General features: G+C 39.4%; 1 protein-coding gene across 1 annotated transcript; it reads right to left on the bottom strand.

Annotated features, from left to right (window-relative positions):
* Positions 1-647: 647 nt before the first annotated feature.
* Positions 648-17,425, bottom strand: LOC410499 (protein gooseberry). Its single transcript, XM_006562969.3, has 5 exons — positions 15,283-17,425; positions 10,968-11,106; positions 10,457-10,746; positions 1,994-2,407; positions 648-1,497 (listed from the first exon to the last, which is right to left on the bottom strand). Exons 1-5 carry the CDS (start codon positions 15,341-15,343, stop codon positions 905-907), a joined length of 1,497 nt encoding a protein of 498 aa, XP_006563032.1. The 5' UTR covers positions 15,344-17,425; the 3' UTR covers positions 648-904.
* Positions 17,426-18,488: the final 1,063 nt, after the last annotated feature.

Here is an 18,488-nt window from a genome sequence, read left to right on the forward strand (position 1 = left end):
CGCAAACTGTCTCTTTCGATGTCTATTAGCGTGGCTTCGTTTCTTTTTAAAAAAGAAGTAAAAGTAAATGAATTAATCGAATTCATTTATCCTCAAAGGATAAATTATTCATTATTATTATTATTATTATTATTTCGTCGAAGAAATTTATCGTTTAATCTTTCTTCCATTTCAAATTTCCTATTTTTACAATTAATCTAATTATTTTATCTACTTTTTCCCTTTATCGTATAATTGAAATATCCTATAATTCAAATATTTGCGCAAATTTTTTTCTTTCGCAATTCCGTGATTCTTTGATCGATCATCAAAGAATCATCGTACGTTTGCTTTCACCGTTTCAATTCCGCTACTAAAATTAAATAATACCTAATATTTTAATATATGCAACGAAAAAGAAATTCTCCTTTCCTTCCTTCCTTCCTTCCTCCATTTATAATTACGATTTATTTAAATATTTTTAAACGCAGTTTCTAGAAAATCCGAATATCCGACTATACTCTCGTTCGTATCGTAATAGTTTCTTGAAAATATTATAAGTATTTTTAAATTCTCCCTTCCTTCCTTCCTCCATTATATAATTACGATTTACTTAAATATTTTTAAGATTCTTGAAGACATTATCAATAAGTATTTTTAAATTCTCCCTTCCTTCCTTCCTTCATTTATACCTACGATTCGTTTAAATACTTTTAAACACAGTTCTGAAAGATCGAATATTCGAGTACACTTTCGTTCGTATCGTAACAGTTTCTTGAATTATTCTAACAAATAACTTTACTCGATGAACGACGATCGAACAACAATTTCTTCCTCCATTATAATCACACTAATATAAGAGAATCTGGCAATGTTATTACATCAACTCTGTTCCGTGTTATTTCTGTTTTCACCGGAACTGGCCTCAGTACCAGCTGTAGAAAGGTTGATGGGGGGCAGGTCTGGGTGGTTGCTGGAAGCCTTGGGCCCCGTAATGGGTCGCGAAAGCTTGATGGGGATGCGCGGTGTGCGCGTGGGGTTGTTGAAGAGTCGGCGGGGGACTGGGAAGTCCAACCCTTCCGCTCCCTGAAATGGGAAGATTCCACGACGGGGACGAACTGCCCCCTTGCTGTTGGCCGGTTTGCTGTTGCTGCTGTTGGGACACGGGGGACACGGAGTTGTTGATCGGCAGATCCGTGGAGGTGAGCTGGTCGGAGGCAGGGTTCGAGCTGCCGGAATTCGGGCCCATCATCGTGACGAGGGAGTTGGGGGTTGGCGGAAGCTGATGGCCGCTCGCCTGTTGATAGGTGGACGAGGACACCGCAGCGGCTGCCGACACTTGGTGGTTCATGTGGGTGGTGCTGGTGGACGACGTGGCCGGCAACAGCGAGCTTGGATAGGTGACCGATGCGGGGAGGCCGTAAGTCGGCGTCGAGCCGACGGATGAAGGGAGCCGGGTCGAATCTGGCGTCAGCTGGTGGGACATCGTCCCGTGGTGCGAGGAGTACAATTCTGGAACTGGTAGAAGAAGATCGATATGGAACTCGATCGGGTGGAACAGAAGAAGAAGAAGAAGAATTTAAGTTACGAGTATATAATCGAGAAAAGGGGGATGAGATAGGAGACGAGAAGATAGAAATTATACATCGAGGAAAAAACTCGTGCGTTCTTAATTAGAAACAAACGATTCTCGATTCTGATGTTTCTCTCTCTCTCTCTCATTATACCAACAACATCTGTGGCGTCATTAGATTCCTAATGAATCCGGCTACATAGTGTATAAAATTACATAAGTACGTCATTAGGTAAAGCGTTACGTGGCAATTTTTAACATTTTTTTTCCTTTTTTTCCCCCCGCGAGATAAACTCGCTTCTCGATGAGGAGAGGCAAGAAGCATTAGCCGGACAATAAAGTGAAATAAGAAAAAGGAAAAAAAGAGAAAAAGAGAAAAAGAAAAAAGCGGAATGAAACGAGACGAATGGAAGAATTAAACGTTACATTAATCCTGCTTACCTTGACTCGAGGAGAAGGTGGTGTCGGGCAGGCTCTGTCCATGGGGATGAGGATGCGGATGACTCGGTGGAACGGCGGTTGCCGCGTGTGGATGGGGAGCGGCGGGGGGGTGGAGGACGTAGGAAGCCGCGGGATACGCGACAGAGCTGACGTAACCGCCGGAAGTGGTCGAAGACAACTGCTTTCTCAGCCTCGCTCTTCTATTGCTGAACCACACTTGGATCCTAGCCTCGGTTAATTTCGTCCTCTGCGCCAACTCCTCTCTCGTGTAGATGTCCGGGTATTGGGTCCTCTCGAACGCCCGTTCCAATTCGTCCAGTTGGTGGGCGGTGAACGTGGTTCTGCTTCTACGCTGCTTCCTCTTCAACGGAATTCCGGGCTCGCTGTCGCAATCGGATCCGGAACTCGTTTTACCTGCAAGCGAAGAACGTACGTTTCATCGATTATTGATCGTTGACTTAGTTGGAGAGAATTTGTTCGATTGAAAAATCGACGCGATTACTTGTGATTCTCGAAGAATTTTTTTCCCGAAATTTTCGTCATTGAAAATGCGAACGATAATTTTTTCTTCCTTTCTCTTCTTTTTTGGGGGGAGGGGGGTTTCAATCGTTGCATGGGAAGAGGAAAGAAAAAAAAGAAGAAGAAGAGGAGGAGGAATAAAAAATTACTACTCCGCGGTAATCGGAACGTTCCAATAACTCACGTGGGAGGGTACAAAAATAAAAATGATAGGCAATAAATTAGGTAGAAATTATGCACCGTAAACTCCGCTTAAGATGTAATTGATTTCCTTTGAGGGGTAAGGGATAATTAGAGAGCCGTGTATTATACCAGTGGGTATATTAAACGGTGATCCGGCGTAGTAGTAGTACAAGGTAATTTTCGTCGTAAAATGTCCTGCTCGGGCCACGAAACGTGAAACGAAACTGGGTAAAAGGCAGGAAAAAAGAGGAATAAGTGCAAGTATGAGAATAAGGCGAAGGCAAATGACGGAGTCCCGTCTAATAATTATTAATTCCCCCATGCACGTGTCACCTGCTCAACCACGTCTCCGCAGGTGAATGCACGTCCTGGTTTATGGTTTGTTTTGCCGTGCGAGAGTTCAAAAGGAACCGCACTCCAATTCCCATTCTCCTGCTTGTTTCACACTCGATTTCACGATCGACTTGTTTCACGTTATATCCCTCTACCATATTTTATTTCCTTGTATTTTACGATCCAACCATTCTTCGAACATTTCTTATCACAATTTATAGCGGAGGATGCATTCCCATTTTATTATTTTAGTTATTTATACGATGAACCATTTTCTTCTCTCTTGCATATGTATATTTCTTTTTTTTTTTTTTTTAAATAAATAATTTTGGAAAAGACGACACGATTGTTCGATCGAGAAATCTTTCGATTCGAGATTCGTTCAAGGTGAAATTACTTATTACCATTGACAGAGATAGAGACAAAGATGTTTCGAGAGTGGAATTATTATTAACTGCGATCGAGGGATTAAATAGACCGCGAGGCACGAGCTGCCGCAAGAAGTATATGATTTACCGCAAGGACACCCGAGCAACCGAGCAAGAAAAGTGACGAGTGATGACTGATGACTGATGACAGTAGAAAAACACGTTCCAAGATCCTTTCCCTTCGATCGTCGAACGAGCACTGATAATAAGGATACGAGTTTTGCCTCGAGTGTACGCCAAACGGCTCGACCTTCTCTGCCATTTCAACACGTACCGTTTCATATTAATGAATTTCCGTACCTTTTCTTGTTCCAACCATCTATTTATTCTTCGATATGTTCTTTTCTTTTCTTCTTCCTCCTTCTTCTTTTATCAGACTGCTTTACTTTCACCGTAAGTTTTATTAATTTTTTTTCTTTCCTTTCCTTTTCTTCTCTTTCCTCTTTAAAATTATTTCTCTACTACTCCGCGAATAATAATCAAATTAAAATCTAAATCTTTCTTGAAACGACACTTCGAAAGAATATCTAATTCTTTTCCACTTTTACTTTCAAAAATCGAAAACCCTTTCTTCTTCTCCTCGTTCAAAAAATATTCAGATCTACTAATTCTCTTCTCGTCTCGGGGAAAGGAAGAAATATTCGAGAAATCGAGACTTCCTTTATTCTCGTCGAGCAAGGCGGAGACAAAGAAAGAAAGGAAGAAAGAAACGACGGTCCCCGTCGGTCGCATTTTTAGATTATCGTAGATTCATCATCGCGGGACCGCGAAAGACACAGAGGGACACGAATGACACGGTTGCAAAAAAAAAAAAGAATAAGAAAAAAAGAAGAAGAAGAAGAAAGGAACGTGGCCGTTTCTTCCGGCGAGAGAGCGTCTTGAAATTGTCGACTTGGTTTACACGGGCCGCGACTAATCGGCCGACGACGCCTGACGCCGGGACGCCCCGTGCTCATGCCCATTCGACACGGACTCTATTCCCGGACGGACCGTTTCCTCCCCCTTTCCCCTCTCGAGCGTCGCCTCGTTTCTCCCACCTCCGTTCTTCACTCTTTTGCTCCTTTTCACTTCTTACGCGAGAAATTGGCTGGATTATTAGAGGATATTCGGCCGATACCGATTCGGTCGAAATTGTGACGGAGATGCTTGTGCGCAAGCAAGAAAAGGAAGGAGAAGAAAAAATGGGAGAAAGAGAAGAGAATTTACCGGAGTTTAGAGGGAAGGGAGGGAGGGAGGGGTGATTCGAAGAATTCCGTGATGAGATTAAGCGATTTGAGGGTAGAGGCAACGGAAGGAAAGGAACGTTTGAAATTTAGACGTTGATGGGTTTTGGAAGTTGGAAGTATATCGAGGAAAAAAGGAGAAGAAAAACGGAGAAACGAAGATTCCGTATGAGCGGGATTCTTTGAAGAAGAAGAAGTAGCTCGTCGAGCGGGCTGTGCGTCGGTTTCATTGTAAGAGTAGAAATCGAACGTGGCGAATTTGCAAAATCACGACAGAAATTACATCTTTCATGGGACTAAGCGGCCACTGGCGGCTAGTAATTACCAAACTTTCGAACCCTCGCATTACCCCCAAGGGAAAAATTGCCAGGTATAGCCAGGTTCCAAGCCTTTCTCTCTTTTTTCGTGGACCAGAAAAGTTCGATGGAGCGCGCGACACCCGCTATTTTCTCTTTTGTGAAACGGAAAACGATCTATCTATGAGATTCGAAAGATACAAAACATCTCCATGGAGATGTTTTCTTTTTCCTTCTTTGAAAATTAATCGTTTAATAGGAAGCGAAATATAATTATATAGAGAAATAGAAATTTGTAGACTCGACTCGTTAATTTTTCTGATCTGTTTATGGGAAATGTTAATCTCGTTAATGTCCGTTCCGTATCGGTTAAAGATTAAAAAGAAAACGAAGAAACGGTATTTTCACAGCAGTTTGACAAGTACAAGCGTTCAATGGTCGGCGCCTTTTTAGGCTTCTCACCCTCCCCGTGGTAACACGTTGTTTTTGCCCTCCTCTTTTTGTTTTGAAAGGGCACCCGACCATCGGCCTGATCGACTTACAAATCTACGAGCAGTTTCTTCTCGTTTTGCTCTTTCATCTTCGCCGGCATGCATTTTCGAATGACCCCCACCGATGGACCACCGTTGCGTCGGGTAGTAAAAAAACTTTCATTTGTCTTATCGCCAACTAAAGTCGAAACAACCCCTCGATTCGTGAGAAATTTTTCTCCTTTATCGAACAAAATTGCAAAATAAAAATATATCAAAAATATAGCGTGTAATTTCAAATCGAACCAATCATTGCTCACAATTATTGAAAAGATCAAATTTCTATTCCAATCTTCTTCCCAAATATCTCTTCAATCTCGATCCCTAAACCTCCAAATTTCCTATTTTCTTTCAAACGATGGAAAACTTCTTCGAATGTCATCCGTCATCATTAAAAAAAAAAAAAAAATCATTAATTTGTTTCGAATTAATCTCCAATCTCCCGACGTACTTACATCCATCTCCTTCGATCTCAAACCCTCTCTCCTCTCCCAATCCCGAAAGTAAAAATCTGAATGAGCTCGAACGATCGGTCGGCCCACCGTTGCACCGTCCAACTTCACCTTACAAGGTGAACCGAAAAAAAGCCGAAGGATCGAAGGAGCGGAGCGCGTTCACCCGATTCCTTCACCACCGCCTATTCGAAACCTTTCGGTACGTGCACGTGGGCATGTACCGGGCGGCGTGGAAATTACAGAGAAGCGCGGCTGCTACCGGCTGCTACGCGTCGGCGAAAACGTTAACCGGTAATTTGAAAGATCGAGAAACGGGGAGCTGATTAAACGCGCCAAACCACATTTAATTTATTCATTCATTCGTTTCTCTCGGTGGAGAGAGAAAGAGAGAGAGAATGAAAGAGAGAAAGAGAGAGGAAGGAAAGCGCGCAGATCCCCTAGGTGGTCTGGACCAGGTGATGGGGCGTGTCTGATTCTATCTTTCCTCGTGTTCCGTCCATCGATGCTTCGAGCTTCGTCGAGATCTTCGTCGTGTTCGCGGCTGTTACAACAAACGAATTTTCAACCACTTACACCTGTTTTCTTTTCCTTTCTAAGCTTAACTATTCAGTCGATTGAAAAAGAGTGTTTCTATGTAAATAGAATTAATTCTTTCTTTTTCATTTTTTTTTTTTTATTTAAGTAATTGATATCTATTCTCTGTGTTACTATAAATGAATTTTGAACTACTTACACCTGTTTTCTTTTCTTCTTTAAGCTTAACTATTGAGTCGATTGAAGAAGAGTGTTTCTATGTAGATGAAAGTAATCCTTTCTTTTTTTTTTTTTTTTTTGAGTTTTAATTTACATCTGTTCTCTGTGTTATTATATTGCTGTATTATATTACATTATTGTATTATATTATTATGTAATTATCTTTATTATAAATGTATTTTGAACTACTTACACCTGTTTTCTTTTCAAAAGAAGAGTGTTTCTATGTAAATGGAAGTAATCCTTTCTTTTTTTTTTTTTTTTTTTTTTTGAGTTCAATTGAAGAAGAGTGTTTCTACGTAAATGAAATAAATCGTTTCTTTTTAATTTTTTTTTTTTTTCATTTTTAAGTAATTTACATCTATTCTTTGTATTACTACAAATGAATTTTGAACTATTTATATACCTGTTTTTTTTTTTTTTTAAGCTTGTCGATTGAAGAAGAGTGTTTCTATGTAAATGGAAGTAATCCTTTCTTTTTACTTTTTTTTTTTGAGTTCTAATTTACATCTGTTCTCTGTATTATTATATTGCTGTATTATATTACATTATTGTATTATATTATTATTATAAATGTATTTTGAACTACTTACACCTGTTTTCTTTTCTTCTTTAAGCTTAACTATTGAGTTAATTGAAGAAGAGTGTTTCTACGTAAATGAAATAAATCGTTTCTTTTTAATTTTTTTTTTTTTTCATTTTTAAGTAATTTACATCTATTCTCTGTATTACTACAAATGAATTTTGAACTATTTATATACCTGTTTTTTTTTTTTTTTTTAAGCTTGTCGATTGAAGAAGAGTGTTTCTATGTAAATGGAAGTAATCCTTTCTTTTTACTTTTTTTTTTTTGAGTTCTAATTTACACCTGTTTTCTGTGTTATTATATTACTGTATTATTATATTATTATTATAAATATATTTTGAACTACTTACACCTGTTTTCTTTTCTTCTTTACGCTTAACTTATCGATTGAAAGAGAGTATTTCTATGTAAATGGAAATAATCCTTTCTTTTTACTTTTTTTTTTCCCATTTTTAAGTAATTTACACCTGTTCTCTGCGTTATTATAAATGAATTTTAAACCACTTACATCCGTTTTCTTTTCTTCTTTATGCTCGAAGAAGAGTTCTATTTAAATGGAAGTAGCTTTCTTTCTTTTTTTTTCTTTTTTTCTTTTAAGTAATTCACACCTGTTTTCTTTTTCTCTTTATGCACGAGATAGAAGATTGGACAAGTTTCCAATCAACAATCAGGAAAGTAACTGGTCGCTCCGCGATTCTTTCTTTCGAGTTTTAAGCCACTCGTGACTATTCTCTTTTTACTTTTTATCTCTGAAACAGATTGAAGAAGAATGTTCCTTTATGATCGCGGAAGTAAGTCGTCGTTATGATCCTCCTTTTCAAGGTTTTTTTTACTCGCGAAGAGAGTCTCGATTCTTGGTCTAACGTCGCAATTTGTCGCTTCATGGATCGAAGAAGACTCTTGGAAACGAATCTAATCCTTTCTTTTTTTCTTTAACATTTTTGAATCGAAAGGAAGCGAAATCGAGGAAACGAAGGTCGTCGTAATTTGAATCGATCTCGGAATGAAAATATCATTGATTGTAAAACGGAAGAAAGTATTTGGGACACGGAAAACTTCTTGATTCTAAAACCGTTTTAAAAAACGTTAGTTTCTTGCTACGTAACGTAAATTGTCAGACTCGTGTCACGATGCTAAACACGAAAGAACGCGATTCTTCACGCTGTATCAATGTATAATCCAAAATCCAAATTGAAACTCGTTTACAGATTCACAGCATATATCTACAATCGCTCACGAAAGCCTATAAAAACAGCACTTGCACTACTAATAAACTTGGAACAAGTAAAAGACCTTCGCAATCGTAACTTGTAATAATCGTATAAGATATATTGTTGATATATTCGTGGATTATCTTTGGAGAGTCAATTCCAAAAATTAGTAGCCATCAAGCACGACGAGAATAAATTTTACCTCATTTTTCCAACTTAAATCGCTTTACAACCTTCAAAAAAATATTGAATATCCATACAGATATTGAAATCGAAATTGTATCAAAAAGATTCGAACTGTTAAGTGAATTCTCTCGAAAAAGTAACAATTCTCGTTATATAATTTCATTCGAAACAAATTGAGAATACTCACGCGATCGAAGGGCAAGAGTAAAAAAGAGCGGGGAAACAGTTTTGCGTTGTGACCAAGAAACTCGAAAAATACTTTTCATTTTTATCTCTATTTTTTTATTTCTTTCTCCGGTGTCTTCCGCTGATGATTAAAGAGCCCCGGAGGAAAGTTGGAGAGCGGAGCGCGAATTACCTGCGAACTACTTCGCTAAGCTCCACTTTTGATCTCCTTGGTAATTGCCCGCGTTGGTAATTTTCCCTCCGCTCGGAATATTACGTTGCGCAGGAAGCTGTTACCTTAATGGTCGCTTTTATCGCGGACACACGCGTTTCCCTCCCTCTCTCCCTTCCTTCCTTCCTTCCTTCCTTCCTCGCCCCCCCTCCTTCGAGGGACAGAAAATGGGGGATTTTTCGCGAAACAGCGGCGTGAAAATTTTATAAGCCGATACACGAGCGATAATGTTGCACGCACGCACGCGAATGTTGCCTCGCCTCGAAAGGATCGCGTTCCACTTGCTCGACAAATTGCCTCTCTGCTACTGGGCGTTTCCTCCAGGGTTTTCGAATTCTCGTGTGTGTGTGTGTGTGTGTGTGAGATAAAACGAGGCGAGTGAGGGAATTAAAAAAAGGAAGGGAGAGAGAGAGAGGGAGAGAGAGGGAGGAATAAATTTCGTCCTCCGTAGCATGCAAAATAAGGAAAGTATTATGCATTATTATTGTGGAAAGTTAATGATGAATGTGAAGAAACGAAGCGATTGTGATTCGAATTTTTTTCTTTTTCCTCGAAGATATCGTATTTTTGCGATAAAACGTTCGAATTGTTTTATACGGACAAACGATGGTAAAAAGTGGAAATTTGAAGAAGAAAAAGCGACGATGAGTCTTAAAGTTTGGAAGGTGTGTATAAATTTATGAAAAATTTCAGGCTGTTTCCAAATCTGTGTACAAAAGGGACGAATAAATCAACCCATTTGGGAAGATAGACAATTTCAAAATTATTTGGACGATTGTAACAAATAAAGCGAATACCTTTTAAAAGATCCCTCGTTAAGAGTTAGTTGAATTTATTTTTACGAAATATTCGAGATAGTTTGCAAGCCCTTCCAATCTTGGATAAACGCGAAAATATATAAATGTCCCTGTTATTCGCGAAGAGAATTAAGGAATGCAAAAAGGGCCGGCCCGATTCAATTTCGAGGGACCACGAGTATAACGAGGGCCTCGAGGACCAAATTACGAGCCGGTGTTGTTATAATCTAATTTCGCACGGTGGCGCTGTTACGCTGAATATTTGCGAGAGGCTAATTCACTGATTCATCTGGATCATCAATCTTGGTCAGGCCGGATAAAAAGGGGGTTGCGCTTCTTCGAAACAAGCCCTCTCGGATCGAAAAAAATATTTTGTCAAAACGATCGGCAAAAAGAGATATATATAATAACACGCCTTCCCTCCTCTCCCTTCCTTCGGTCATCGAAGAGATATTATTTTTCCGCAAAAAAAAAACGGAGAAGCGGAATGGAAAATATTTCACAATATTTTCGAACCAGCGAATGAATTTCAAGTTGATTTCGAGTTGAAAGGCGAATAAACTTACCGTCGCCAAGTTTCGCCTCGTCCTCGGGATCGCGACCTCTCAGAAGCCTGGAGATCGCCGAGACGCTTGGCGCGCTCGTCCTGTCGCAGATTCCCTCCTTGATCAACCTGTCCCGAATCTCCCACGAGAATATCCCCGGATTGTCGCGTTTGTACTCCTCGATCCGTGCCTCGACTTCGGGCGTGGCGACTCTGGGCTTGCTGCCGCCGATCACGCCCGGCCTGATGCTCCCCGTCTCTTGGTACCGATTCAAGATCTTCGACACGCATCCGTGAGACACCCTCAACTGTCTGTTCGAAACAAGAAGAGAGAGACGAGATTAAAAAAAAAAGAGAAAGAAAAAATATAATAATAAATACTTAAACAGAAGAAGGAAGAAACGGTGATTTCGGGAAGGGTGTGAGAAGTGAAGAAAATCTGATTATTAAAAATTCCAAATGATCTCTCCCTTTCACTTGGATTTCGTTCGTTCGTTGCATACAATTCTGTGTGAATCCTGTGTCAATTCTACCTCGAGATAACGCAAGGTCTAACACCAGCGGCTGCCATCTCCACAATTTTTAGACGAATATGATTAGGCAATGGTCTTCCATTTATAAACACACCACCGAGTTGATTGACGCGTCCTTGACCTGGTATCGATCCCAAATCTGTGACAAAGAACGTGTCAAGTTAAACATTTCTCACTCTCTCTCACTCTCTCTCTCATTCTCTCACACACTCTCTCTCCCTTTCCCTCCCTCTTCTCAAGATTAACAGTCTAAACGGTTTCCATTTTTATTTTCACCCTTCGAAATATCTTTCTCTCCCTCTCTATCTCTCGTCGTCTTTTTTCTAAATTTCGATTCGTCGAACGGGGGGGATCGGTTGGAAGATCGAGCACTTGGAGGGAACTGGTTTTCAGAATAAAAAGAGGTTGTTTCGCTCGAAGAGAAACTATCGGATCTCCCGTGTACTTCCTGTGAATCGAGGCAGGGCGAAAGAAGCAGGAGGAGAAAAAAAAAGAAGAATAGAAAAGAAAAGAAAAAGAGAGAAAGACGAAGAAGAAGGAGTTAGAGTAGGCTGGCGCGGGCAATCACGCGAATGACGATAAAGCGAAGGAATGTCAAGGGTTGCACGAAGGGTGCAAGGCAGCAGCAACACTGATAGCGTGTAATTTGTGTGATTCATTACGTAATCTACGCCCCGCGTGATCGTGATCGAAAACAACTCGCGATTTCTCTTTGCTTTTCTCGACTCGACTATAACTCGGAAGAATAATTTATTCTCCCGAGATGGGATGATCGGAATGCATCGAGTAAAAGTGACGGATCGCAGTGGAAGGCTGGGATGAAATTGAAACGCGAAACGCGGATTAACTTATTCAGAAGTTCCGTGAATTTCAAAATTTCTATTTCCCAATATGATATGAAATGGATATAGAACGTTTATCCTATAAAAAAAAAGATCTCAAATTTCTTCTAGGAAGAATCGTAATTTTTTCGAATCGTAATTCGAATCCATCGAGTTAAATTCTTTTAATTTTTAATTCGAATCGTTCGAAAAGATTTCAAGAAATCAAAGTTCATCCTTCACCCGATTAAATCCAACGTTTCGCTAATACACCATTATGATCTGATTTGCAGAAAGAAGAAGGAGGAGGAAAAAAAAAAGAAAAGAAAAGAAAAGGAAAAAAAAAATGTTTCTCTATCCCCCGGAGCCTTGAATCGACAATTAAAAAACGCGCGTGTTAATTCGAATGTAACAGAGGCTTTGTTTCTAAAGTATAAATAAGATTTCATCTAAATATTACGGTAACACGAATCGAGGCAGCAAGAGGTATGCTGCTTGGCACGAATGTGAGTCACAGTTTTGTGTGACACAGTAACGAGAGGAAAAACGAGAGGCTGGCCAACGCAACGCACACACTGATCGTCGATGCGAGACATCAACGTTCTACAAAAACGAATTATTTATTTTTATTGTCTGCTTAATATTCCGAGATCCCCTCGCTTCGTAATTACCTCGAGTGGGAAGTTGAAAATTGAAAAAAAAAAAAGAAAAAATGTTCACACGCTCGAGTGGACACTTTGAACGTATTATTCCACGTTATTTTTCCAACGATGATGTAGCTCACGTTGGCGATCAAACGATTTTTATTCCTCTCTTCTAGTAACGGAAGAGAATTTTTCGTGGACCTGCGCTTCATATCCTTTTAATTTTTAACCAATTTCTTTCTTCTAACGAATCACGAAGATCGATTCGAGAGAAAGCAAAAAGAAAGAAGACTTTAAGATCGATTAATTAAATATCGAAGTAGTAGTAAAAATCGTTTGAAAGATCGGATTGGAATTGGAAAAAAAGAAGAGGGAGTGGAAAGAGAGTGGAAGAGAGCGAAACCTATTTGCGTGTAAACAAAGGTCCTCGATTTTTCTCGCTTTCGATTATTTCCACGGCGTTAAAAATTGGCGAGTTTTTCGGAGGGGGGATGGCGGCGAGAAACCGCGCCTCCGATCCTTCCAACCGGAAAAATCTTCCAAAAAAATTTAAACAACGTTTAACAACGTTACTTCTTTAAAATATCTATTTTTAGTTTCCCACGATATCCTTTTCTCTCCGTTTTACCGGGCGAAGCGATGGAAAAAGCGAACCAACTCGAAGCCGAATATATTCGCGTAACGAAGCCAGGCGAAGAAAAATGATCGGGAGCGAGTGGAAAAAAGCGGAACGACAGTTTTGATTGCGCACAATTGATTGCATAACTCGCTATGCAACGCGCCCGATAACCGAAAAAAAATGTAGAGGGAAAGAGTGAAGTCCAGAAGTCGAATTGAAAAAAAAAATGTGACTGATCGTTTCGCCAATTGAATCAATCTTATTAAATGATAAAGATCATAGATTACAGATCTTATAGATTGCATTTCCAGAAAAAAGGATCTGTTTTTTTTCTTCTTTTTTAGGTAAAATTTTTCCAAGATGAAGAATTTTTTTTCCTAACTCGAACCGTTTTCTTAAATTTTCATTCTTGGCAACTTGGCAATTTCGAATTCGAATTCCACCAACTTTAACGATTTTTTAACGACCTTCCAATTGTTCGTATTATCAATATTCGAAATCGAAATTGCAAATTTCCTTTGTTATTGTTTATTTCGCGTGAGAGGGGGGACAAATCTTCTCCCGAGGAGGGGAATGGGAATCGGTAGGGAAATCGAAGAAATTGGATGGATGGATGGAAATATTCTCATCTTAACGTTAACGTTTCGAGGTATGCGGGCGATTAATTTTCAATAAAGGAAGCACAACTTCCGAGAAACAAATGTTATTGCTAATTACTTCTCACGGCTGCAACATTTCAACATTCTATAAAAATAATTAACGATCGGCGGGACGTGGTCGGTAATTGCGAAAACGCATCCGCAACATTATCAATCTTCCAGGAATATTTAATTACACGTTCCGCGCCACTGTTAAACGCCACCATTTTGCATACGTGCCGCGATTTGGTGACTAATCGTGTTGCATGCAATTAAACACCGTGCGTAATGTTGGACAGTGATAAATGATCGGCTACTATCCAGGAAAACAACAAACAAGAATGCAAAAACTTCTTCATTCGCATTTGATCCTTTTCTCTCTCTCTTTCTTTCTTTCTTTCTTTCTCGTTTCTTTTTTTTCTTTTTTTATGAAATGTAACGTTAATAAATTAATAAACGTTTTTAAGAAACGATGATTTTAAACTCGTTCGAATCGTCATTTCTAATTACGATTCTTTCTTGATTCTCGAGTGATCGATCGTGACGTGAGAAGAAATAGTTGTAGAGTAAGTGAAAAGGTATTGAAAATTGGCAAGCGAGGGAGGAAAGATCTATGATCTTTGAAAGTTTTCGAGAGGAACAGTTTGTGAAATCCTTGGAGTCGACGATTTTCCGGGCATGAAAGTCAATAATACTGGGACAAGTTTGACAATTTCACGGTCCATTTTCCGATTTCTCTAAACTAGTAAATCTCTAGGAAGAAATCTCCTGGGAATCTTGGAACGACTTTCTAATTATCTCATACTGTCGGATCTCGTGTAATCATGGCAAGATTTATAATCGACGTTGAAATAAAAACCTTTTAACGAAATTTTTAAACAAATTGTATTATTATTATTATTATTATTATTATTGTTGTTATTATTAAAAACAATCTTGAGTTCTTCTTGATTGTTAAGTAAATATTGAAAAGTAAGCATATTTCGAAGCTGAAGATGATATCGTTGAGAGAATATTGTTAGGGAAGGAATATTGCTTAGGAAGACGAGATTTTTTTTTTTTTTTTGCATCGCAAGAAAAAAATGGCCAAAGATGCGAAAAGCAGAAGAGTGGAAGCGTGTGCAGAGCGACGGAGGAAGGAGGCCTTTGAAAAAAAATATATTTCGTTATTTATGACGGTCATTAATGATAATGTTCCGGTCTTTTTGGTCCAGGTAAGGTTATATATCAATGCCACGTTTAAAATCTCACGGAGCATCCCAGCATCCGAGTTAACCGAATCTGGGAGAAATTTTCTCCCCCATCAGGATCGTTTGTAAAGTTTCAATTGTCAATGAATCTCAGCTGACTGTTGCACAATAACCGATGCAATTTACCCATTTTGTCTCGTTTCTCTTTCTTCCTTTTCTCTTTTTCCTTTTTTTCTCTCTCTCTCTCTTACTTTCTCGAATCTTATCCAAGATTCTTCCCGACAATTCCTTCGTAAATTATTATTATTATTATTATTACATCATCGTCCCTTAATTTCCATCTACCACCTATCTTAAATTAACCTCCCCTTAAATTTCCTCCCCTTGTGTCTTATCCTCTTACCTTGAAACGGGTATCCAGTGAAGCAAGGTCGCATCATCGAGAAGTTAGTGGTCACCGTCATTTCAGCGCGTTCGCGCCACCACCAGTTTTTCTTTCACAAAAAAAAAAAACCGAAAAGAACGTCACAAAACGCCCCTCTCTCTCTCTCTGTCTCTCTCACACCACCGTTTCCACGCCTCCTCCGCCCAAAAGATCGGCCTACGTCACGATACGGAATATGTCACTGTCTCCGAACCGAGTCCTTATCGAACATCGTCCAACGACACAACAGTTCATCTCAATGTATGTACTCTTGTACGATGTCGCTCTTCCCCCCCGCTCCTCTCCTCTCCTCTCCTCCCTTCCCTTTTCTTTCTTCCCTTTTCCCTCGCACGCGTATACGTAATCTAAGGCACATACGTAATATCCGCCACGTCGATCAAGGATCGATCTGCTCGCGATCCAGCTCCCTTCTTTCCCCTCTATCCCCCGCTCTCTCCTTGCATCTGATAGACACCTGTCTCCTCGGAGGAAAACACAGAGGCGATGATTTCTTCTGAACGGTGCAACAAATGTGCGCTGGACCTCGACAGATCGGTTCCCTGATCCTGACTAGTCTCGACAACTACTCGTCACCGGGGTAACTAACGTTTGGCCACTCCCATTCTGGCCTTCCCAAAGGTGAAACCGTTGGTGGGGAATCCGTGCCGCTTCGAGACCGCCAGTCTGCCAGCTCTATGCCCGACACCGAGCAAAACGTGTTCGAGCAACTTTCGTACCTGTTTCTCAGCCATCCTCGACCAATCCATGCCTTCGAAACGTTTCCGTGGACGCGCCCCTGATGGCACGCCCAGCTGCGCACCGGTGGAGGACAACGGGGGAGGACTGTGGAGACCATGCTGTCTTCGCTACCAGTTCGCTCCTTTTTCATCTTATCGTGAGTATCCTCTGCTACGAGTAAATTTTCTAACCGAATATGACGGTTTATACGATTTTTTTTTTTCGTTCGTATTCGAGGGTAGTTTCCTCGAGGGGGTGGAATTTTTATTTTATTCATATTTCATATTCCACCCTTTCGTATGGAAATCATCGTCGATACCAGATTCCTCTCTCATCTTATCGAGTAAATTTGTAGAGAATGTTAGGGTTTATACGGTATTTTTATCATTCGTATTCGAGGGTAGTTTCGTAGGATGGATGGAATTTTTATTGGTTTGTATTCGATCCTTTCATATGTAAATCATCATTGATACCAGATTTCTCTCTCATCTTATCGAGTAAATTTGTAGAGAATGTTAGGGTTTATACGGTATTTTTATCATTCGTATTCGAGGGTAGTTTCGTAGGATGGATGGAATTTTTATTGGTTTGTATTCGATCCTTTCTATGTAAATCATCATTGATACCAGATTCCTCTCTCATCTTATCGAGTAGGAGTGAATTTGTAGAGAATATGAGGGTTTAGGGTATTTTTTTCATTCATATTCGAGGGTAGTTTCTTAGGATGAATGCAAGTTTATTGGTTTATATTTAACCCTTGATATGTAGATCTTGTTTGGTACCTTTGCTCCTTTTTCATCTTATCATAAGCATCCTCTGCTAGGAGTAAATTTGTGGAGAACATGAGAGTTTCCAGTATTTTTTGATTGATATTTGAGGGTAGTTTCAATTTTATTGGTTTCTATTCAACTCTTTCATATACAGATTATCTTTGGTATCAATGCTCCCTTTTCATATAATTGTAAATATACTCTGATAAATTTGTACAGAATGTTAGGGTTTGGAGTATTTTTTGGTTGATATTTGAGAGTAGTTTTTGGTACCAATATTATCTTCCAGCATAAAATTTGATGCTTGATATAAATAGTTTTTAAAAATAATTTTATGGAATGGGTGAATTTTTATTTATTGAATCAATCCTTTCTGTATCGATGGAAGAAATTTCTTTTTCATATGCATTGTTTATGCTATCGATTTGTTTTTTCTGAAGGTTTGCAATATTTTTGGTTCACATTTAAGGATAATTTTGTAAAATTTATGGAATTTTGCTCTCCTGTAACGTAGAGGATGCTGTTTTTGGTACAAATGTCATCTTATAAAACTTGGAGAATTTTTGAATGATATTTAAAAATAGTTTTTTGCAAATTGGATGAATTTTTATCGAATCGATGGATGAAATGTCTTTCGATATGGAGAACATAATGCTTTCCTTTAATGGAAGCGAATTTTTAAAATTCGAAATATTTTCGAATGATGATCGAAAGTAGTTTTGAGGATATGAATTTTTAATAAGTGTAGATATATTTACAATATAATCATACAAACGATGAATCTATCCCCATCGATAGACAAACACTTCCTAATTAAAAGATAAAATACATCTGAGAATAAAACTCGTTAGAATTTGTTTTCGACGATTACTCGCCGGTAAATGGACATTGAGGAGAGGAACAAAGTGAATCCAAAGTGTGAAAAGATTTATATAAAACGGTCGGAACAAGTAAAACGTTCCATTGAAATTTAAGTAAAAGTTTGGAATACCATCGCAGGAAGAAATCACGGAGGAACAATGGAAAGAAGAAATCTCTGCGGATTCTCTCTGTCCCGCGAATTCACGGATGAAAGGGCCGAAAGAAAATTTTGTTCGCGAGAGCTGACCCGGCCCAGTGGAGCGCGAACGGGTTAAGCAAGCGACGAGCGCAAATAACGCGATTCGCTTTAAGTCGTTCCCTTAACCAGGGGTATATCTCGACAATTTACGCATGATCAAAGATCCCCAACTTTCCTTTCTTCTACTATATTTTTTCTTCCGCTTCTTCTTCTCCTTCTTCTTCCCTCGGTCGATCGACGAGGAAATGACGATGCTCGAAACAGGACGTGACGACACCCGACACTGGCAAAAAAGATTAATTCAATCGGAATCGATCCCTTCCTCTCGTCACTGGATAAATACTGGAAGAAAAACAAAAATCGTAAGATTCGAAGCGAACGTTTCAACACGAACGAATCCACGAACGAAAGGAAGAATAAAAATTCTTACCCCAAACATCTCGACCCAACGTCCAACGTCTTTATGGCAAATGATGGTTCCTAAACTCTCGTTCGATTATTCGCAAGCGTAGCTGCGATTCGTTCCGTGGAAAACGCCTCGCCTCGCCTCGCCTCGGGGAAAGCGAAGTAGAAGTGCAAAAAAAGAAAAAAGAAAAAAGGAAAGAAAAAACTAGAAA

This window comes from Apis mellifera, linkage group LG14, assembly GCF_003254395.2.
Source record: "Apis mellifera strain DH4 linkage group LG14, Amel_HAv3.1, whole genome shotgun sequence".
Classification (NCBI taxonomy): domain Eukaryota; kingdom Metazoa; phylum Arthropoda; class Insecta; order Hymenoptera; family Apidae; genus Apis; species Apis mellifera.